The sequence below is a fragment of the Indicator indicator genome, chromosome 18 (genome assembly GCF_027791375.1).
Source record: "Indicator indicator isolate 239-I01 chromosome 18, UM_Iind_1.1, whole genome shotgun sequence".
Lineage (NCBI taxonomy): Eukaryota > Metazoa > Chordata > Aves > Piciformes > Indicatoridae > Indicator > Indicator indicator.
Window position 1 is genome coordinate 12,030,726 of NC_072027.1, and position 23,875 is coordinate 12,054,600.

General features: G+C 51.0%; 1 protein-coding gene across 2 annotated transcripts in view; it reads right to left on the bottom strand.

Annotated features, from left to right (window-relative positions):
• The window catches only part of ARHGAP26 (Rho GTPase activating protein 26), a 130,682-nt gene that overhangs the window by 11,653 nt on the left and 95,154 nt on the right, over nucleotides 1-23,875 (bottom strand). For both annotated transcript variants that reach the window (XM_054389313.1, XM_054389312.1), the window contains exon 20: nucleotides 21,370-21,523. In XM_054389313.1, coding sequence (XP_054245288.1) covers nucleotides 21,370-21,523 — 154 coding nt within the window. The remainder of the gene's footprint in view (nucleotides 1-21,369; nucleotides 21,524-23,875) is intronic.

Consider the following 23,875-nt stretch of genomic DNA (forward strand, 5'->3'; position numbering starts at 1 on the left):
AGCCTTGGGTTGGGAAGCTCATGAAGCTCATGCAATGCTGCAGGCCCTAGCAAAGCTCAAGGTGCAGAAGGATGAGCTCTAGCAAGCGACTGCCCAGGCTCTGCCTGCACTGCAGGTTAGTGATGGCATCACACACGGCCCCACAGGTGACCATCAGCACACAGGGCTTCAGACTGGCAGGATTTTTCCTCTGGCTGGAACTTTAAACAGAAGAGAAATGATGCTAGAACTCTCTCCAGTGTTACTCCCTCAGGAGTTACCTTGGTGCATAATCCCTCAGTGGACAATAACGACACACTTAAGAAAATGAGCAGCCAAAATGCACTGTGGTCAATATCATTTGACCAAAGAGGTCCAGAAAAGTTCATCTCCTTCAGTGTGGATGTTCCCACGGCTCCATTTATTAATTCCTCTGTCTCCATGAGCACAGACTTACAGGATCTTCTCTTGGACAAGATGGACATGTCCCTCTTGGTACTCCTGAGGACACCCAGCCCTTTGGTTTGTCCTCTCTCTGCTGCTTGGCTTCTTCCCCACACAGAGAAACGTTTCCCTGCTTTAGGAACTTTATAAAGCATCTAAAAGCTTTCCCAGGTGAACCAGAGAGAGAGCAGGAAGAGTTCTGACTTTGGGAAGAAGAGCTGGAGTTGTTGTTGTCCCATTGAGTAGCCATTTCCATTTCCAAGCAGAGAGATAATGCTGGATGTTTCAAGGGGAGGCGATGACATTGCTGGCATGGAACAGCCTGCTGGCATGAAGCTTAGGAGATGGATGTTAATGCTGGAGAAAGCTGAGTGAAGAAGCAGAGTCAGAGATGGATGAAATTTCAGCATGAGTAAGCATTGGAGGCACTGTGAGAAGGAAGCTGGCTGGACCAGTGTGCAGGTGTCCTCCACATGGGGTGGGATCCAAGTGATGGGAGCATCACACCATCTGAATAGGGAACAGCACCATACCAGTGGAACCACCACTCACTTTTAACAGAGAATTCACAGCATCAACAGCAAGTTAGCAACCCATCAGTCACTGCTCCTACAGAAACATCTTACCAGCATGGGAATCTTTACTGGCAGCCATGGATTTCCCCAGGATCCCAGCATGGTGGAGTGTGAAGGGACCTCTGGCAATCACCCAGTCCAATCCCCCTGCCAAAACAGGGGTGGCCACAGCAGCTTGCCCAGCATCACAGTGGCCAGGGGGGTTTGGGATCTCTCCAGAAAAGGAAACTCCACAACATCTCTGGGCAGTCTGCTGTTCCAGGGCTCCAGCATCCTCACACCAAAGTTCCTCCTCATGTTGAGGTGGAACTTCCTGGGTTCCAGTTTGTGCCCACTGCCCCTTGTCCTGGCACAGGACACCACCAAGAAGAGCCTGGCCCCTTCTTCTTGACACTCACCCTTCAGATATTTATAAACATTCATAAGATCCCCTCCCAGCCTTCTCTTCTCCAGGCTAATCAGCCCCAGGTCTGTCAGCCTTTCCTCATCAGACAGATGTTCCACTCCACCATCCTCACAGCCCCTGTTGGACACTCTCAGGTATATTCCTGTCCCTCTTGAACTGGGGAGCCCAGAACTGGACCTTGTACTCTAGGTGTGGTCTCACCAGGCAGACACAGATGAGACAAGGTAGTGGGACAATGGCAACCACAGATCCATACTAAGGCATTTTTGGGTCCCTCCAGCCTGGATACAACATGTCCTGCCTCAACCCACTTGCTCACCATCTTTATGTTCTCATCCTCCCCCTGCTCCTGCTCTGCTCAAAAGTCTCTCAGTAGACCAGAAACTCAAGCTGGTAGATCTGATGTCAAACCAAGAGCTTTCAAACCATATTAAAGCTCTTAATTATTAATAGAGAAGTTGTGATGTGCCTGTAGGAAGCCAAACAACAGTTTAGGAGGGAAGTGTTGGGAAATCAGGAGCCAGCCATCTTAGTCACATCTTCTCCATCATACCACTGCCTCTAACCCATGAGGTCATTCTGCAAGCCTGGATGCATTAGTCACCAAGAAATTGTACTCACAATGAAGGAGAACTCCACAGTCCTCCAGAAATCTCTCATCTTCCTCTGGCTCCTTTCAATCCTCTGCTATCTGACATCCCCCAGAAAAGAAAACTCTCCTCTCTGCCACCCCAGCAACCAGATGGGATTCTTGGAAAAGGAAGGTAATTAAAGTCCCTTGTGGGATCACAGCTCCCAGGTCAGCTGAGGGGTGTTTGGTGGGATCAAATATTTGAGGTAAACACCTCCTGTGTGCAGGGTGGCCCTGCTTCACTGCTGAGCAGGGTTTGCCAACCATAAGAAGCTCAAATTCGTTGCATGTGGTCGAAGGTGGTCTGCAGGAGGGTTGGAGCTGCAGGAAAGGTGACCAAGACATTTCAAGCAGAAATGTGTCAGACATAGGTCTGGAAAGACTCAGAAAATGGTATTTTTTCCACAGATTTACAGGGCTTGGAAGGAATCTCTGGAGATCATCCAGTCCAATGCTCAGGCTCACTCAGAGGCACCCACAGCAGCTTGCCCAGGATCACAATGGCCAGGAGCATCTCTCCAGAGAAGGAGACTCCACAACTTCTCTGGGCAGCCTGCTCCAGGGCTCCAGCACTCTCACACCAAAGAAGGTCCTCCTCATGTTGAAGTGGAACTTCCTGGCTTCCAGTTTATACCCATTGCCTCTTGTCCTATCACGGGACACCACTGAAAAGAGCCTGGCCTCTTCTTCTTGCCCCCAGCCCTTCAGCTATTTATAAACATTCATAAGATCCCCTCTAAGCCTTCTCTTCTCCAGGTTCAACAGCCCCAGGTTTCTCAGCCTTTCCTCATCAGAGAGATGCTCCACTCCCTTCCTCATCCTCACAGCCTCCATTGGACACTCTCTGGTATATCCCTGTCCCTCTTGAACTGGGGAACCCAGAACTGGACCCTGTACTCCAGATATGGTCTCACCAGGACAGAGTAGATGGGGAGGAGAACCTCCCTTGTCCTGCTGGCCACATTCTTCTCAATGAACCCCAGGAGACCTTTGGCCTTCTTGGCCACAAGGGCACATTACTGTCCCATGGATAACTCATTGTCCACCAGGAGTCCAAGGTTCTTCTCCATGAAGCTGCTTTCCAGCAGGTGAATCCCTAACCTGTACTGGTGCAAAGTCATTTCCTTACCCAAGGAAGCCCAAACCAAAGAACATTTCTGCAAGCCTTCAGCAGCACCACAGCTCAAACCCTGAATTTTTTTTGTGTCATGCAAACATTCTTCCTGCAGTCTGAAGAGCCACCACCTGCCCCCAGGAGAGAGACACAGCAGGGAAAAGCAGTGAGGGCTCTTTTTTGCTGGAAAAGTGGTTGGAGAATAATGGGAGAGTAAAGTCACTGCAGAATCATTTTCTGCATTTCTTTCATGTGCCTGATTTCTTTATGTGTGTTTGATCACATTTAGCTGAAGAAGTTCTGGGTTTGTCCTGTTCTTTCTTTTATCTTTTTTTTTTTCCACTTGAAAACCCCAGATTTGGTCATAACATTTTTGCCTCTTCACCTCTCACCCTCCTCCCCCAATTGCATCCTTCCTCCCAGTGCAGCCCAGCTGGGTGGTGTAAGCACCACAACCCTCCCAGTTTCCTGGCCCAACCTCAATTACATTGCCTGCAACCAAGCTGATGACCCAGCTTTTAGTCCCTCCCTGTTAATCAAGTTCAGTGAAGATGACAACATTCCATTCACTTTTTTTTGGGGGGGTTGGTTCTAACATTTCATCTGCTCTCCCAAGTCTCCCCATCTGCTCTCCCAGTTCTTCCCATAGGCTGCAACCACCACGGTGCCCAGAGTCCCTGAGGTGCTCAAGGAGAAGGAGGTCTCTTCCCCAACATCCTGCTCAAGCCATGGGACTGTGAGACTGGAGTGGGTTGGAAACCAACAAAGATGGAGACCACAGGCACTGCCACCATGTCCCTGTTTGATCACTGCACATGGAAGAGCCTGGCTCTTGCAAGAGACATGAAGAACACTTTTTATCATGTCAGACATCACTAAAGCCAGAGAAAACCACATCAAGTCCCATCTCTTAAGCCTGCATACTTAAGAGCTTGAGGTATATTGGACAGAGACCTGGAGCAGCCCTAGTCACATGAGAGCAGTATGACAACAAGCTGGCTCAGCTCTCTTGCTGGGCTTTCCAGGGACAGGACGTGGTCTCACCAGTGCAGCATCTCCACCAGTGGATGCCCAGGGAGGTTATGGATGCCCCCTTCCTGGAGGTGTTCAAGGCCAGGTTGGATGAGGCCTTGAGCAAGCTGGTCTAGTGGGAGGTGTCCCTGCCCATGGCAGGGGGTTGGAACTGGATGATCTTTAAGGTCCCTTCCAACCCAAACCATTCTGTGATTCTACAAACCTACCTGAAAGTTGATGTTACTGAAGAGCATGCAGAAGACAAGCAGCTACTGAAGCTTTTAGAATCCCATACTGATTTGTGTGGGAAGGGACCTTTCAGGGTCATCCAGTCCACCCCCAGCTGCAGTCAGCAGGGACATCTGCAACTAGAGCAGGTTGCTCAGAGCCCCAAACAACCTGAGCTTTCCTGCATCCACCACCATGGCATCCCACAGGGTGGGGGGTAAATTCTGCCCGCTCCTCAGAGCTCCCATGCAGGGTCTCCAGGAGCCAGGTTTGGGTGTTTGCTTGGAGCAGGCAGCTCTGTTTCCATGCCTGCAGCTCCCACCCCTCCAGCCAGAGGGGATTTTCCTCTCCTCCGCTCCCCGCTCCTGTCCGGGTTGTTCCAAGCACTGGTGCAGGCAAAAACAAAGGATGAAATCCTGCTCCTTCCTCCCATGATTTCCTTTCCCACTGTCCAGTAAACCCAGCTGGGACATCTTCCCCGCAGGAAGCATGAGGAGCACTTCAAACCTTCAGCAGGCAAGTGCTGGCTGAGGTGGGTGATGGGGAGCGATGCCAGGAGGATAATTAGGGTTGGTTCTTATGCTGCTGATAATTTCCCAGCTTAGCACAGCCCTGTCAGCAGGGTCTGCACAGCAGCCCCTGCACAGCCAACCTGCAGCTGGACAGAAAGTCCAGGAGGGCAAATTAATCAAGCATAGGGCAGATTGGGTTACCTCCATCTGAGCTTAAAGTGGTGGCGTTACAGCTCCAGCTAATTGCTGAAGTTAATTAGGCACAAGGATCCTCTTTCAGAGGCAGACAGGATGTCTTTGTGAGCCAGCAGCCCCCATTTCAGAGGGGAAATTGTCAGCTTTTTTTTTTTTTTTTGCTGGGAAATCAGATTGTGACCCCACCACAGCCACCCCTCGGGGGTGGTCCCCATCTGAACCCCGCTCACGCGTCGCTCCTCTGCCCGCCCCAGCTCATTCCCAGCCCTGCCAGTCGTAGCTGCTGGGCGACTGGGGAGCTTTGGGACGTTTTCAGCATTTCCAGTGCCTGTGTGGTAGGGCTGGAAACCAGCAAGCACTCCCACATTCGTCAAAAGGCTTTTACAAGGCAGAGTCTCGGCGACATCCTCAGCTCTGAATTCAATCTGCCCACAGGAGGAGGGACCAAAGAAAGCGTCCGACCACGTCGTTAAAATATTTTGACTGTGGTGACATTTATGGGTGGCAGGAAGACCTAATTTACTAGCATCTTGCTTTCAGCAGCCTCAGTGAAAGATTCAGCCAGGCTCACTCTTCTTGAAGAGATCGTGCCCAGAAGAAGCTGAGATGGAGCCTGAGCAGGGTTGGGGTGAGCATGGGGAGCACCCACAGCTTGGCCAAAATCCAAGGGGGGACAGCAGGCAGGAGAGGGGAAAAGGGAAGAAGAAAGGAGTAGACAGCATGAAGATGAGTGAGACCTGTCCATCATCTCCTAAGCAAACACAGCCTGTTCTGCTGCCTGCCCCAGGGAAGGCTTTGTTGTAGCATCTTTGATTCCTGCCTCCATTTCCCCGTGGTGCCCCTAATGTATTTTCAAACAGGGCTTTATTTGAAAGTAAAATTTCCATTAGCCAATATTTGTCTGAGGCTGCTGCTTTGAAGCAAACACAGCTCTGCAGCTATCTCCACACTAATTACAGGAATTAAGCAGGCAATGAAAGCAGGGTGGTTGTTATTTTCCTTTCCTGGGCTTTCAGAGAGCTGGCTTCTCAGTGTATGAAGTTTAAGGTCCCTCTTTTGGAGGGGGGTCTAATTGAATTCAGCTTGCAAGAAGCACCCTCAGATGTTCCCAAAGCAAACCCCCACCCCCCCTCCCCCTGCCCCAAACATAGCTATGCTGTTCAAAGGCAGAAAGTTCTGGAAACATCTCCTGAGAGGCAGCACTGGGAAAAGTTGTGGAGAATTGGAGTCAAGCTGGAGGAGATATAGATGGCCTGAAACAGAGAGACTCTGAGGAGACCATCCATCCATCTCTCTGTCCACCAATACACCCTACACAAAGCAGCACACCCACAGTAACGCCAAAGCTGCAGGTTGTTGTCCACCAGCACTCCCAGGTCACTGTTTCACAGATTCACAGAACGGTTTTCAGTAGGAAGGGACCTCAAAGATCATCCAGTTCCAAGTCCCTGCTATGGGCAGGGACAGCTCCCACAAGACCAGGTTGCTCAGGGCCTCATCCAACCTGGCCTTGAACACCTCCCAGGAGAGGACATCCACAGCATCCCTTGGCAAGACTCACAGATTGCATCAGGTTGGAAAGGGCCTTCAGAGGGCATCTTGTCCAACCACCCTGCAGTGAAAAGGGCACCTCCAATTACATTAGGATGTCCAGGCCCTTCTTCTTGGAGCTGGTTTCCAGCAGGTCAACCCCCCTCACCTGCCCATGTTGAATTCATGAGGTTCCACTCCACCCAACTCTCCAGCCTGGCCACGTCACACTGGATGGCAGCACAGCCTGACAGGGTGTCAGCCACTCCTCCCAGCTTGGTACCATCAGCAAATTGCTCAGAGTCCAATTTCTGCCTTCATTCAGGTCATTGAGGATGTTGAGCAAGACTGGTTCCTGCTGAGGAAGGGAAGATGGGCGCCTCACCCTGTTAGCAGAGGGCTGTTAAGCTGGACAAATTATCTTTGTTTTAATGGATGAGCCTGGAGAAAATATTTTGATGGATGTCTGCTCGTTCAGATGGGGTTAGCCACAGAACTGGAGCCTTCTTTTATGAGAATATTTGGCTTAATTTTCAAGTTCAATTTGTGGGAAGTTTCTAGACCAAGAGCCAAATAAAAAGTGAAAGAGCTAAAGCTTTGAAAAGTTCTTGTGCCAGACTCTGGGGGATAGGAAAAGCCCTCACAGCCCAAAGCACTGAGCCCATGGAGCAGAGGTGATGAGCAGCCTGACATCCCATCAGCATGGCACTTCCCTTCTTGGCCAACCACTCTCAAATATCTCACCTCAGACAGACATTTCTGCTTGCCCTCTGATGCCCCAAAACAGGATCACTGCTCTTCTGGTCTACAAGCATTGTTCCTTTATATGTGTCTTCAAATCTCAGAATCCCAGCATGGTGGGGGTTGGAAGGGACCTCTGGGGATCACCCAGTCTAACCCCACTGCTAAAGCAGAGGCACCCACAGAGCAGCTTGTCCAGCAACACAATAGCCAGGGGGCTTGGAAGCTCACAAGAGGAGACTCCACAACCTCTCTGGGCAGCCTCCTGCAGAGCTCACACCAATGAAGTTTCTCCTCCTGTTCAGATGGAACCTCCTGGGTTCCAGTTTGTGCCTGTTGCCCCTTGTCCTGTCCCTGGGCACCACTGACAAGAGTCTGGCCCTACTCTCTTGCCCCCCACAGGTCCTTTAGCACTTGCTGAGCACTGAGCAGATCCCCTCTCGAGCTGCTCTTCTCCAGGCTCAACAACCCCAGGGCTCTCTGCATTTCTTTCTCACAGAGATGCTCCAGGCCCCTCAGCATCTTTGGAGCTGTGGAGACCATGGAGATCTTTGGTCCAGTGGAGATTGGACTCTCCCCAGTAGTTCTCTGTCTCTCTTGAACAGGGGAGGAGCCCAGAACAGGACTGAAGATGTGGCCTCACCAGGGCAGAGTAGAAGGGAAGGAGAACCTCCTTCAACCTGCTGGCCACACTCTTCTTCATGCATCCCTAGATACCACTGGCTTTCTTGACCACAAAAGCCCATTGCTGGTTCATAGGAACCTCATTGTCCACCAATACTCCCAGGTCCTGGGGTTGAACTAGATTTGAATCACAGAATCATAGAATAAATTTGGGTTGGAAGGGACCTTAAAGGTCATCTAGTTCCAACACCCCTGCCATGGGCAGGGACACCTTCCACTCGCCCAGGTTGCTCAAGCCCTCATCAACCTGGCCTTGAACACCTCCAGGGAGAGGGCATCCACAACCTCCCTGAGCAACCTGTTCCAGTGTCTCACCACCCTCACTCTAAAGAATTTCTTCCTCATCTCCACTCTAAATCTCCTCTCTTCCAGCTCAAAGCCATTACACTACAAGCCCTTGTAAAAAGTCCTTTCCCAGTTCACCTGTATCCTCCTTCAGGTATCAGAAGGATGCTCTAAGGTCTCCCTGAAAGGCTTCTGTTCACCCGGCTGAAGAATCTCAACTCTCTCAGCCTGTCCCCGTAGGGGAGATGCTCCATCCCTCTGTCTATAGATGTCATGCCTGTATCTGCACATTTCAAATCTCTTGCCTCCAGCAGCTCAACTTCCCCTCTATTTCTCTGTGGAGCCCACATGCTGCTGGTGTTGTTCATGGAACAGGTTTCAGGGTGTTTGCCAGACCCCAAAGTCACTGAAGTTCATGGAGCTTTCCAACTGCAGACACAATTTAGGACTCCCAAGTTTAAAAAACAACAACAACAACAAAAACCACCTAAAAAAAACCCCACAACAAACCCAAACAGACAGACACCCTTTTAAGAGTCTGCACCAAAAAAAATAAGTCATCAGATACTTTGCAAATTATGTCATCTTAAATGAGCCAGGCAGCAGCCTGGGAAGTCCAGGATCTTTTCTCAAGTGAGAAAAGCAGCAGATAGGCCATTTCTGGCTGGGACTGGAAATAATCTCTGCTCCTCCTGAGCACAAAGCCAGCCCCACATCTAAAATACAAAACACAGAGCACCCCCAGAGCCACCTGCCCCAATCCCCCTGCTCAGCCCAGCAGAAAAACACCTCAGGTCCCCTCCAGCAGCTAACCCCAGCAGGAAGCTCATGCTGCCAGCTGCAGCAGCTGCTCTTCTGCTGCAGAACTTGGGCACTTGCCGCTCTTGCCAGACCCCAGCCTATGCTGCAGTGCCACCAAATGCCCTTCAAACCATGCTCATGGTAAACCCATTTTTCTTCCTGGCACAGGTGACACCTCACTTCTGTTGTGCTGGCCCCAGCCTTGCTCTTTTAATATCCCCTGTGACTGCAAACAGGAGAGGAAACACTTCAGTCTGGGGTAACGTCACCCCAGCCTGCATCAAATGCCATGAGTTGACTTTCTGCTGCTGAGGGCAGGCCCATGGCCAAGAACCCTCTGCACTTCCAGACAAAATTCCACACAGATCTGTTATCAGGGGTGTCCCAGGGCTCTTCCCCAACATGGCAGCACCTCACAGCTCTGCTAGCAGCTGGAGAAGATGCAAATCCCACCCAGCTGCAGGAGGAGGTACCAAGGGATAGGAAGACAAAAATACTTGTCTGTCAATAACACTGCTTTGGAGGCAATGCTTTGAGCTGCCATTTCCCTGGGGACCTGGGGTTGGTGACCATCCATGACACCTCTCCACCAGCTCCAGGCCATCAGAAGTTTAGGTAAGGCTTTTCCATCGACTCACAGAATTGTTTATGTTGGACAGCACCTTTAAGATCATCAAGTCCAACATTCTTTACCATGAGGGTGCTGAAACACAGCAACAGGTTGCCCAGGGAGGCAGATGAGGCCCCGTCCCTGGAGATATTCAGGGTCAGGCTGGACAAGGCTCTGAGCAGCTTGATCTAGTGGAGGATGTCCCTGCTGTCTGAAAGGGGTTTGGACTAGATGACCCTTGGAGGTCCCTTCCAACCCAAACCATTCTCTGATTTTCTAACTTCTTAGTCTCCTATATGGGGGAAGTGAGTGCTGGATGTGCATCGTGCTGAAGGACGAAGCAGCATCCAGAACTTCACCAATATGAATGGAAGACACTGAAGAGCCCTTTCAACCGATCCAACCACGGCCAAGGCAGCAGGAATGGAAGGAATAATGATGGTGAGAGAGAAAAAGAGAGCAATGGGATAAGAGTTGAGGGGAGGAAGATCCCGAGCTGCGTGGAAGGCTCCAGCCCAGGCGGCCGGGCGCAGGCGTGCCGGAGCGGTTCCATGGGAGTTGTGATTCCAAGATTTTACCTAATCCCTAAAAAATGCCTTTTTTTCTTCTTTGGCAGACAGAAGATCCGCCCCTTGAGGGGTGATTAAAACCCAGATTAGGCAAAAACCCAGCGTCCCAGGGTCTGGGCAAGCTCTGCCTGGCTGCTGGTGGAGATGACTCTCTCCAGCCCAGCAGTTCCCAGCTGTGGTTCACTGGGGCCAGCCCCAGTGGGTGCTCAGGGCTTTAATCCCTGCTGTGAAGGGCAGCAGAGGACCTGTGCTGGTTGAAGAGGGTCCCAGGGGGACCTGAACTCCAAGCTGCTGGTCCCAGCCATGCCTCTCCCAGCTCTTGGCTTTCTCCAGGGCTGCAGTGGCTCCCGGCCAGCAGGCCACAACGTGGTGGAAGGAAGCAGCAGCAGCTTTGTTATGCCCAATTCATCAAGTTCTTACTTCCTCACAATCCTGCTTCACTGACCCAAAATGCACCAGGCACTTTCTACACCATGGTGGAGTCACCTGCACCCACCACAAGGTTTTCTTTGTGCTCTGAAAACCAGAAAACGAAGCTGAAGTACAAAGAAATGTCCTCAGTGCAGCAAGTACTGCTCAGGGGGCACAAAGAGTTCCATGCCATGTGGGAACCACCCATGCAAGCTGGCAGCCCCATCCCTGCTGGCTGCCATCCCCTGGAACAGCCTCTTGGGCACCAGCTCTTCCATCCAGGAAAAACAGGACCCCTCTGACCACAAATCACCCCATTTTTAGAGCCATACAACATCAATTTTAAAACAAAACAAGAAAAAACACCAAACCAAAACCACAAAACCAAATCCAGTGCATTTTCCTGGTCTTTTTCCAAATGAAAAGTGGGGCTGTATATTGCAGTGGGAGGAGAGCAGGGAAGAGTCCAGGTTCCTCAGGGACAGGAGGACTTGATTTATGAGAAAGTGTCTCAAACAGAAGTCCCAGAGATGCCCTTTCAGAGGGAGATTCCCAAAGTGACTGCCAGGAAGGCAGGATGAGGGTGGGACCTGCCGCTGCCCCTCCAATGGCCACTATTTTTCAGGAATATAACCACCAGGAGGTGCCTTGGCAGGAGGATTGGACTTGATGATCTCCAGAGGTCTCTTCCATCCCCTACCATGCCGTGATTCTGTGAGAGAGCACCAAAACCAGGCAAAACCAGGCAAATGATGAAGAGGGAGAGGAAGTGAGGAGGTCATGCAGGTTAAGGGCTCATTTCTGAAACACCACAACTCTCCCTGGATGGGCAGCCAGATGGATCTGTCCTCTCCTGCCTGCTCCACCCAGCCAGACCCTCCACCAACTAAAGCCCTAGCCCCCTTGTCAGGGGCTGGAAGTCCCTGCCAGATACAACCCACAGTAGCTATTTCCACCTCTTAGAGCAAGTTAAAAACACAAGGTCCATGTTGGGGACCCAGTACAAAATGCAGCATTCAATTGTCTGCTCCAACAAACTGCTGGGACTCGTGGAATAATAGAATCAGTAAGGTTGGAAAAGACCTCAAAGATCATCCAGTCCAACCATCAACCCAACACCACCATGGCCACTAAACCATGCCCCTGGTGCCATGTCCACAGGTTTCTTGAACACCTCTGGGATGGTGACTCCACCACCTCCCTGGGCAGCCTGTTCCAATGCCTGACCACTCTTGCAGCGAAGAAATTGTTCCTCATGTCCAACCTAAGCCTGCCCCAAAAATCTAAGCCAAGCTCTGCCTGGAGAACAAGATGGCACCACCTCACAGCTTCTCTGGGAATCAGAGAATTGTGGTTGGAAAAGACCTCTAAGCTATCAAGTCCAACCACCGACCTAACACCACCATGGCATATGGCTGAGTCGTCCTTGGGCTTTCAGACTGCAAGTATCTCCCCACCACGTTCTCTGTGGACATTCAGCAGGGTCCTTCTATAAATACAAGCAGCTGATTCCAGCTGCCATCTTCACACAGCATCCAGAAACCAAGAAACTCCCCTGGAATTCCTGACCAACACCAGCTCCTGCTGCCCTTCACACCTAGCTAATCCTGCTGCTGACATAAGGAGGAGTTGCTCTTGCCAGTGACTTGGCTGCTGCACTGTGCACAGTGAAGTTCTCATCACTCCTGCTCCTGACAGCTCCATGGAACTTAAAAAAAAAAAAATGAGAAAAGGAAAACTAAAGCCACTTATTATCTCAGCAGAGCTGCTGAACCAGCCTGGGCCATGCTGATTATTTTTCAGAGTGGAAAAAGGGACCAAAAGCTCTTGTGAGGAGCCAGTAGCACTCATTTAAAGGTCCATTTGCTTCTCCTCATGCTTCTGCTTACGTGTGTCACCACCACTGACACTTGCTGAAGCTGTTTGTGTTAGCAAGGGATTCTTTATCCCCACAATTGAGACCCTGCTGATGCCACACTGGGTTGCTGGCTGCTGGACACAGATAGGGTTGGGGCTTCAGAGCAAAGCATGGGGAGAAGGTGTGGTCCTTCAAACCACAGAATCACCTGGTTGGAAAAGCTCTTAAGATTCATAGATTCACAGAATGGTTTGGGTTGGAAGGGACCTTCAAGATCATCTAGTCCCAAGCCCCCTGCCATGGGCAGGGACAAGATCATTGAGTCCAACTGTGATCTAACACCTCCCTACACACAGCTATTGGAACACGTCCCTCAGCACCACATCTACACAGCTTTGAAACTGCTCCGGGGCTGGAGACTCCACCACTGCCCTGGGCAGCCTGGGCTAGTGCCCAATGACCCTTTTGGTGAAGAAATTGTTCCTACTGCCCACTCTAAACCATCCCTGGGGTAACTTGAGGCCATTTCTTCTTGTCCTGTCACTCGTTCCTTGGGAGAAGACCCTGACCCCCACCTCACTCCAACCTCCTTTCAGGGAGCTGTAGAGAGCCAGAAGGTCTCCCCCTCAGCCTCCTCTTCTCCAGGATGAACAACCCCAGTTCCCTCAGCTGCCCTTCACAGGACTTGTGCTCAAGAGCCCTCACCAGCCTCATGGCCCTACATGGCACATCATGGCCATCAGCACCATGGCTTCAGCTGTCACCTCTCTCTCCCACCAGCCCATGATCACCTCCTCACCCCTCAGCCCAGGAAGAAGTCACTGATGGAGGCAGCTTTGCAAATATGTTAACAGATGACGTTTCTCTCATTTTTGGGCAAGGAAGGAGAAATCTTGCTCAAGTCTCAACTGGGAGACCTACTGAAGATTTATTCTGGTGCTGTAAATCAAAGGCACATGGGAACAGCCTCTCCTCCTTCGCTGAGCTGGGCTATTTTTTCATGATCACCAGACCTCAGATCTGCTCCTCATTTCTTTCCATACCCAGAGAGGGCAAGAAATAGCCATACTTGGTCAGTGAGAAAATAAAGGAGAATGCAAACAGAGGAGTGATGACTAAATCCAAGTTTCCCAAAACTATTCCTTGCCTCTAGGCAGAGTCCACCATAGCCTCCCCCAGCCAGGCCCAGCTTCGCTGTCACCTGGGAGGAACCCTGACCTTGAAGTGCTCCACTGGGATCACCAACAGTGCCAGAAAGGTGTGGAGATGCTGTCAAACACAGGTGGTGTTATTAAGCTGGTTGAGATACATCTCCTTGGTAAACTGGGAATAAATCACAGAATTCTAGAGCAGTTTGAGTGGGAAGGCACCTTTCAAAGTCATCCAGCTCAACTCCCTCATCCAGTCCAACCCCTCTGCCCTCAGAAGGGACAGTTGCAACAGAGCAGGTTGCTCAGTGTCCCAAGCAGCCTGACCAGGAATGGTTCCAGGGATGGGCCATCTCCCACCTCTCTGAGCAGTCTGGGCCAGGCTCTCACAACCCCACTGTCAAAAACAGCTTCCTTACATCTCCTCTAAATCTACTCTCTTCCATTTGAAACTGTTCCCTATGTCCTATCACTACACTCCTTGACAAAGAGTTCCTCCCCATCTTTCCTATAGACCTCCTTTGGGTACTGAAAGGCCACCAGAAGGTGTCCTTGGAGCCTTCTTTTCTCCAGGCTGAACAACCCCAACTGTCTCAGCCTGCCCTCCCATCATTGCTTTGGCCTCCTCTGGCCCCACTCCAACAGGTCCACATCTGTCGTGTGCTGAGGACTCCAGAGCTGGACCCAGAACTGCAGGTGGGGTCTTAACAGAGCAGAAGGAGAATCTTGGGTGCTCTTCCACACAGCCCAGGCCTTCCTGTGCTCTGATGCTCACCTGCCCTTCCCAGAGGAATAGGCAGAACCCCTCAGGTATGCTTTGATGTTCACACTCATAGAATTATTTTGGTTGGAAAATCAAGCTCATCCAGTCCAACCATCAACCTAAGACCACCATGGCCATTAACCATGTCCCCAAGTGCCATGTCCACGTTTCCTGAACCCTTCCACATGTTTCTTGAACCCATGAGGGTGCAGGCTTGGCAATTCCCTGGAGTGGCAGTGCAAAAATGCAGCTGATCTGGTTACCTGTCTGAACATCATCTGGCCCCAGCCCACCCTCCAAACAGTCCCACAAGCACAAAATCAGCCTGCAAGGTGAAACTGAAATCCTCACAACTGCAGCTGGCTCCTCCAGCACGTTTGGGCTGCTCTTTCCTCTCCAGACCTTAACCACATTCTCTGCTCACAACTGAAAGCTGCAGCAAGCTCCAGGTGAAGCCAGCCAGGGGCACCCAGTGCTAAACCCAACAGCTAATGTAAACCCAAGGGATTTGGCTTATTTTCATAGAATGCATTGGGTTGGAAGGGACCCTCAAAGGTTATCTTGTCCAAATCCCTGCGCTCAGCAGGCACACCTCCAACTAGATCAGGCTGCTCAGGGCCACATCAAGTTTGACCTTGAATGTCTCCAGGGATAGGGCCTCCACCACCTCTCTGGGCTACCTGTTCCAGTATGTCACTAAAATTTTTGAGCAGTAAAAGGTGATTCTAAGGCTGGCTTTAGAGCACCTGCCCCTGACTTGGTCTCAGCCAGGTTGCAGCACTCCCCATGCACCCAACAGGGAACACTGACAAGACAGGGGCCAGAATCTTCTCAGTGGTGCCCAGTGACAGGACAAGAGGCAACAGGCACAAACTGGAACCCAGGAGGCTCCATCTGAACAGGAGGAGAAACTTCACTGGTGTGAGGATGCTGGAGACCTGGAGCAGCCTGCCCAGAGAGGTTGTGGAGTCTCCTTCTCTGGAGAGCTTTCAAACCCCCCTGGCCATTGTGGTCCTGGGTAAGCTGCTGTGGGTGCTCCTGCTTTAGCAGGGGAGCTTGGACTGGATGATCTTCAGAAGTCCCTTACAACCACACCATGCTGGGATACTGTGAAACTGATAAATAAAGGAAACAGGGAAGGAAAAATACAAAGCAAGCCCCACTGAAGGTGTTGATTGCCTGCAGCCATACACTCCACATCCAGGGTATCACAGCTACTTAGCACAGAGCCACCACAGCAAGGTGCTTTCTGAAAGAGTTTGAAACCTCACAGTCCTACATCTTCTGTTTTTCCTGGCCACATAATTGAGATCCCCCCACTCCAGCTGAAGTATCCATGCCAGGATTACAGCACCTTCTGGCTCTTGCTTTGCCCTGGTTTTAAAGGAAGATGTTTTCTGCAAGGGCAGGATGAAGAAACCAAAAGCTTCTTTAGAAACAGATTGCCCTTTCCCTGGGGCTTTGGTGGCCCCAGCAGCCAGCCTGGTCCCCCAGCTGCAGTGACAGCTCCTGGCATGGGACAGAAGTCCTGCTGACTCACGCAGTACAACTCCTGCCCTGAGCAGTTTTTCCATCCAAATAAAACCAGCCCTAAGAAAAAAATAATGGATTCCCACAGTAAAACTCCTGCAGAAGAAACCATTTCCCTCCCAAGCTGATGAAGGAGGAGCAGAGAAGGCAAGTCTGAGATGACCAACCATGCTCCCTTTGGGAGGAGGACAGGGGGAATGGCACCGGGACTGGAACATCTCAGCCGCAGCAGAGGACCTGCAGTCCTTCAACATCTGCACTCCAACAAGACTCCCACTGAGACCAGCAGGAGTTGTGTCCACAAGGGCATCAGTTTTCAGCTCAGTAAGAAGCAAGAACACCAAAATGACTCAAATCTTCTCCTGCAGCTTCTCAAAGGGCTTTGGCAGAGTAAGCAGCTGTGCCACAGCTCCTATGCAGTCAGGAGCCTATTGCTTGTTCCTTGGCAGAGAGATCAACCTCCAGCTCACTCCAACCTCCTTTCAGGGACTTGTAGAGAGCAGTGAGGTCTCCCCGCAGCCTCCTCTTCTCCAGACTGAACAATCCCAGTTCCCTCAGCTACTCCTCACCAGACCTGTTCTTCAGACCCTTCACCAGCTTCGTTGCCTTTGTCTGGACCCACTCCAGCTCCTCAACGTCCTTCTCAGAGTGAGGGACCCAAAGCTGACCTCAGAATTCAAGGTGTGTCCTCCCCAGTGCTGAGCATGCTGCGTTTGGCAGAGTATCTGAAGGAGCACAAAGGACAAGGCCCCCTGAGAGCTTCTTGGCTGCTGCAGACCCTAATTGTGGGTCAGGTAATTGCAGAGGAGCCCCCGGAAGAGCTGCTGCAGCCACTCTGCAGTGTGAGGCTGCCCAGGCTCCTCCAAAGCTCCAATTACTCAGCTGGTTACAAAAACAGAAGCAGCTTTATCCAGGAGTTATTTGGGTCGTCCCACAGACCAGCAGCAACAAAGCCACCAGAATACTGGCACCATTCAGCCACCCTGCCCCAGCCCAGCCAGTAAACAGCCACGGGGCTGGGCTGGGGACAGACCTGCTGCTGGCAGCCCTTCCTTACCCTCCTCATCTTCACCGCTGCCAACCAACACCCTGCAGAGCACTGACCACCAAAGGCAAAATGCCATAACCTGCCAAACCCACGGGTACATGGGCAGGGATGGGCTGAAGGGACATGGGTCACAGAGTCACAGAGTTATTTCAGTTGGAAGAGACCTCCAAGATCATCCAGTCCAACCTTTAACCCAGCACTGCCAGGTCACTACTGAACCATGTCCCTCAGCACCACACCTCCACAGCAATGAAACCATTCCAGGGATGGGGACTCCACCACCTCCCCGGGCAGCTGACATCTCCACCTCCTGTTCAAAAACATGCAAAATGAAGTCAGAAGCTTCATTTCTCACTGAAAGGTTGGGTCAAAGATGCTGGATTGGGATATTTGGGGTTACAGAGAAGAAAATATTTGCCTTGTGGTATTTTATATTTGTCCATACTGGGACCAGTGCTCTTTAATATCTTCATCAATGACATAGGCAGCAGGAAAATATTTGCCTTCTGGGGCCTGGGTTAAGGACATCACTGGGAACCTTCCCAGCTTACTACAACTCTTGGACTATTACCAGTTACTGATCTTCCATGTAGGTGGAGATGAAGCTTCAACCCAGAGACCAAGAGGGATTAAGAGACTTCAGAGCCCTGTGACACCTGGTGAAAAGCATTTTTTTACAAGAAGGGTGGTGAGACATTGGCCCAGGTTGCTCAGAGAAGTGGGAGGTGCCCCATCCCTTGAACTATTCCAGGTCAGGTTGCTTGTGGCTCTGAGCAACCTGCTCCAGTTGCAGATGTCCCTGCTGACTGCAGGGGTGTTGGACTAGGTGGCCCTGAAAGGTCTACCCAAACCAGCCTATGATTCTGTTATTCACCTTAAGACTCACTTTTCAGCCTTTAGCTCAACATGGAGTGAGAACTCCTGTGTAGACATGATCCCATCATCACTGGCTTTGAGGAAAAGCCCCAACTATTCCCAAAGCCGTAAGAGCTGCTGGTGTTACCCTGCTCACCACCATTTCACTCTGCAGAGTCGGAAAGGTCCCTTGAGTGGTGGCAAGTACCTGGTTGCTCATTGCTGGTCTGCTCACTTAGCCCCTCAGTACCAAGAAGATGCCTCCATTTCCCATCATCCCACACAGCCTTAATTCATTTCTTCTGTTGAACTTTACAATTTCCCTTAAAAAAATAAATGATTGGGAAGAGGCAATTCTTGGAATCTGAAAATCTGCACACTTGGCAAAGAATTCCTGGAAGGGCACAGCAAGACTCAAGCTCACAAACATTCTACCATAACACAACATTATTTACCCTTTAAGGGGAAAAAAAAAAAACTAAAACCATCCCATGTCAGGGAGCTTGGAGTAGATGATCTCTAAGGTCCCTTCCAACCTAAGCCATTCTATGACTGGTTGAAGCTCTGGAAATCAGTCAGAAACTATCCTATGACCCTGTTGAGAACAGTTCATGAACTTCAATCAGCCATAGGGACAGGAGATACAGAATCATTAAGATTGGAAAAAAACTATAAGATGATCAAGTCCAACTGTCAACCCAACACCTCCGTGGCCACTAAACCACGTCCCTAAGTGCCACATCTACTCATTTTGTGAACAGCTCCAAGGATGGTGACTCCATCACCTCCCTGGGCACCAGGACTGTGCTTGCAGTCAAGAAATCATTCCTAATATCCAGCCTACACCTGCCCTTGTGCAGATTGAGTCCATCTCCTCTTGCCCTGTAACACACATCTCTCCTTAGGACATCACACAGGTGATGTGCAACCTTCATTTAGAGGTGTCCTACCTTTTGGATGCTCAATTCTGTTCCCACAATGCTCCTCAGAGGTGGCTTTTCTCACAGTAGGTAAACCTGCACAGAACAGGTGAGACTGGGAGGAGCTGAGCCTTGCCCAGAGCCAGCCCCAGGTGAGGTTTGGTCCTCATGCAGCTCATGGTTTTAGTGGCAGGGATGGTGAGGAGAGAGGCAGAGTGGAGGGATGAAAAGCAGAGCCTGGCTTCTGCTCACACACATGCTCAGGACTTACCTTTCTGCTGTGCTGCAGGCAGGTCTGAGATGTCCTTGGATGGTGGTAACAAGGGTTGCACCCCAGACACCCCACACCCCAGCCCCTGCTGTCAACCAAGCAAACTGCAACAGGTTGCACCATCTCTAGCAGTACCCACCCTGGCACCCAACCATTTCTGATTCCTTAGCAATGCTTCTACAGAATTATGATCTAGTTTTGGTTGGAAGAGACCTTTCAGATCATCCAGTCCAAGCATTAACCCAGCACTGCCAGGTCACCACTAAACCATGGCCCTCTGTACCACATCTCCATGGCTTTCAAACCCTTCCAAGAACAGGGACTCCACCACTGCCCTGGGCAGCCTGGGCCAGGCCTTGAGAACCCTTCTGTAAAAGAAATGGTTCCTCTTGTCTAACCTAAACCTCCCCTGGTGCAACTCGAGACCATTTCCTCTTGTCCTATCACTTGTTCCTTGGGAGAAGAGACCAACCCCCCCTGGCTCCAACCTCCTTTCAGGGACTTGTAGAGGGCCAGAAAGTCTCCCCTCAGCCTCCTTTTCTCCAGAGTAAACAACCCCAGTTCCCTCAGATGCTCCTCACCAAACCTGTTCTACAGACCATTCACCAGCTTCCTTTCCCTTCTCTGGACCTGTTCCAGCCCCTCAATGTGCTTCCTGGGGGAAGGGGTCCAAAACTGAACTGAGGACTTGAGGTGCAGCCTCACCAGTGCCCAGGCCAAGGAGCAATCCCTGTCCTGGTCCTGCTGACCTCACCACTGCTGATTCAGGCTAGGATGCTGGTAGCCTTCTTGCCCACCTGGGCACACACTGACTCATCTTCAGTTGGTTGTGACCAATATCCCCCATCTGCTGACAACCAGAATAAAGCAGCTAAAGCAAAAACGTCACTGTTTGCTCTCAAGGTACTGGGGGCTTCCCAGTTGAGTGGGAACTGGAAGTGTTTGGAGGCAATGGGAGGACTGGAGGGGTGGGAAGGAAGGTCTCCCTTAACTGCAAAGGTCACCATGTCTGGCCAGGCCATGAAGAGCCATCCCAGGAGCAGCAGGGATGGGCAGAGGCCTGATAGGGCAGGACTGAAAGTGGCTCCAGCTTGCATGGACTACAATGGCTCTTGGAGATCTGCGCAGATCTTCACGTGTCCAAGAAGGGTTTGTTCTGTGGGAAAACGCTCTTGGGCCTGGCAGAGCCACAGCAGGAAGGAAATTCCGCCAGCAGCGCCGGCCATGGGCGCGAGGGCTCAGCTGTGTGGAGCTCAGGGGACTGCATAAATAACCCAGCTGGCCCTGGGGAGTCCTTGCCGAGGTCACTGTTTGTTCCCTTGAACTTCCCAGCTGAAGGAAGCAATAGCAGAAGCAATGGCACAGACTTGGCTGCAGATCAACTGTACTGACAACAGCCAGAGGACTCAACTCTGAGGAAGAGTCCTGTGTGCTGGCTGCAGTTATCAGCAGATGGGGAGAGCAGCAGTGTGCACTTGTGCTCCACACATCTTCCACATGTGCAAACCAACCAGAGCTGAAAGTCCCTGCCTGCTACAACCCACAGGAGCTAATTCCACTGCTTAGACTCAGTTGTGGTCTTAGGTGGAAGGTTGGACTTGATGATCTTGGAGGTCTTTTCCAACGCTAATGATTCTATGGTTTAATGGCCGTGATGGTGTTGGGTTGATACTTGGACTTGATGACCTCAGAGGTTTTTTTCCAACCCAAACAATTCTATGATTCTATGGAAAACAATGGGTTCATGCTGGGCACCCACTGGAAAACGAAATCTTCAACTGTCTTCCCCAATAAATTGCTGGGATTCACAGAATCATAGAATCATTAAGGTTGGAAAAGATCTCTAAGATCAAGTCCAACCATCAACCCAACACCACCATGTCCACAGGTTTCTTGAACACCTCCAGGGATGGTGACTCCACCACCTCCCTGGGCAGCCTGTTCCAATGTCTGACCACTCTTGCAGCAAAAAAATCATTCCTAATTTCCAACCTAAACCTCCCCTGGCACAGCTTGAGGCTGCTTCCTCTTGTTCTATCACCTGATAGTAGGGAGAAAAGACCAAGTCCCACTCCACTCCAACCTCCTTTCAGGATTTGTAGGGAGCAATGAGGCCTTCCCTCAGCCTCCTTTACTTCAGGTTGAACAATCCCAGGTCCTTCAGCCACTCCTCCAAGACTTCAAAGTAAGAAACAGCCCTGATGGTGGATGGAGCACCTCTAGGACACTCATCCCCTCTGTACTTACAGTGAATTGGGCCTGGTGGGTTTGATGACTTCAAGCTCGAGGTCGCTGGAGGTGAGGCTGGGCTGGGCAGCGCTGGTGGAGTTGAGGAGGCTGTTGGCATTTGATGAGATGACAGATTCCAGGCTGGAGTTGATGATGCTGTTCCTGTTCTCCTCTGGAAACAGATCAAACCCCAGGAACCATTAACCACCACACAGGGCTGCTGTGGCCTACAACAGCAAACAGCAGGCTGCTGGCAAGCATCAAGGTTCTGAGCATCAACCCCTGCCCAGTGCAAATCCCTGCTCAGAAACAGGCACTTCACAGAGATGTTGGACACTAAATGACGAGAAACAGCAGGTGCCCAGGGACAGGACAAGGGATAATGGGCACAAACTGGAACCCAGGACGTTCCATCTGAACAGAAGGAGAAAATTCCTTGGCGTGAGGGTGCTACAGCCCTGGAGCAGGCTGCCCAGAGAGGTTGTGGACTCTCCTTGTCCGGAGAGATTCCAAAGCCACCTGGACATTGTGGTTCTAGGCAAGCTGCTGTGGGTGCCCCTGCTTGAGCAGGGGGGGTTGGACTGGATGATCTCCAGAGGTCCCTTCCAAACCCCACCATGCTGGGATTCTGGAATTCTGTGAAGGTGCAGCCTTGCATGGAGGGTGCGCAGAGGTTCTCCCAGCTACACTTGGGAATGAAAAGTGCAGGGTCTGATCCAAAGCCAAAAACAAAAGGAAGTTTGGTCATCCAGAGGTCCCTTCCAACCCCCACCATGCTGGGATTCTGAGCAGCCACGAGGAGCACAGCCCCATGCTGATGGAGTGAGGTCTAACACCACAGCTTATTCTTTCCAAACATGTTCTGCCCAAGGCAGAAGGCCAAAAATAAGCTCCATAAGCCTCACAAATCAGTGTCAATTGTCCTCCTAATCTCAGAGCTAGCTACCAGCCAATGTTGAATTAACAGCCCTATCAGCCAAGAAGCTGGAAGTGTTTCATCTAAAGAGGAAGGGAGATCAGCAGTGGAATCTGAAACCCCTGCTTTACTTGATTTCCTCCTTTTCAAAGGCCTGACATTGTGTTTTGCTTCATGTTTCTAAAAGCTTACACGAAGAATTCTTTGCTGTGAGATTTAATTTGGTCCTACAGCCACAAGAGCTGAATAGACCAGTAGGAAACCTCAGCTGACACATGCAGCAGGGGTGGCAAACTTGGAGTAAAATGGTAATGGCTTCCCACAGGCACAGGAGATCACAGGCTGTCAGGAGGACACTTGAGAAAACACAGTTTCTTGTGGGAATAAATAAACAAAGAAATAAATAAATTAACTCAGTTCCTCTTCTAGGCAAGGGGAGGAGGGGATGTGAAGGCTCCAGCAGCTGGGTGATTCTGGAGTCCAACAAGCAACTGCTGAGACAGCATCAAAGAAACACTTGGGCTGAGATTTTTTTCATAGAATCATAGAACTGTTGAGGGTGGAAGAGACCTTTGAGATCATTAAGTCCAACCAGTGACATAGAGCTCAGAATCCCACCACTGCTGCTGAGCCACCGCCACTAAACCACATTCCTCAGCACCACATCCATGCAGCTTTTAAATACCTCCAGGGATGGGGACTCCACAACCTTCCTGGGCAGCCTGCTCCAGTGCCTGAGAACCCTTTCTCAACTTCCATCTGAACAGGAGGGGAAAATTCACTGGTGTGAGGGTGATGGAGCCCTGGAGCAGGCTGCCCAGAGAGGTTGTGGAGTCTCCTCTGGAGAGCTTTCAACCTCACCTGGCCATTGTGATGCCAGGCAAGCTGCTGTGGGTGCCCCTGCTTTAGCAGGAGGGTTGGACTGGATGATGTCCAGAGGTCCCTTCCAACCACATCATGCTGGGAATTCTAGGATGACTGAGAGAACTGGGAATGGGGCTTATGATGTAACCTGAAGCAGCAGCCAAAGCAGACGCATTTCTGCCACTCCATGAGCAGGAATGGGGCACTGACTCCTTCTCAGAAATATCTGGAGCATCAAGTAGTGACAGAAATGGAAAGATGATCTTCAACATTTTTAAACCACCGTGGTACATAATCCTCAGAAAAATGCAGAACCTCCTGGCCAAGTTTTCGTGTCTGTAAAAGGCAAAGTGTCTGAAGGCACCCAAAAAGGGTCATCTTTTGGAGACACAGGTGGGTGGCCACCCTTGCCATGTGCAGAAGCACATCTCAGCAGCTGATGATGGTGAGGACAGGGGTTGAGCAACATGAGAAAGGGAATGCCCAGGGGACAGTCAGGTGGGGGGAGGACGGCAACACTTCATAGTGTGCTAATGCAGCCTCATTTCAAGCCCCTGGTGAAGGGCTGGGATGCCAGACGATCTTCACACTCCCCCTCGATGGTAGCGGCAGAGGAAACCCAAGCCTGATCCTGTTACAGGAATCATCTCCTTCCAGTGACAGCAGGATGGGGATGGCAGGGCTTGGGAATGACAATCTGTGTAGGCAGGATTAGGGCACAGGCTCTGCCAGGTGGGCAAGGCA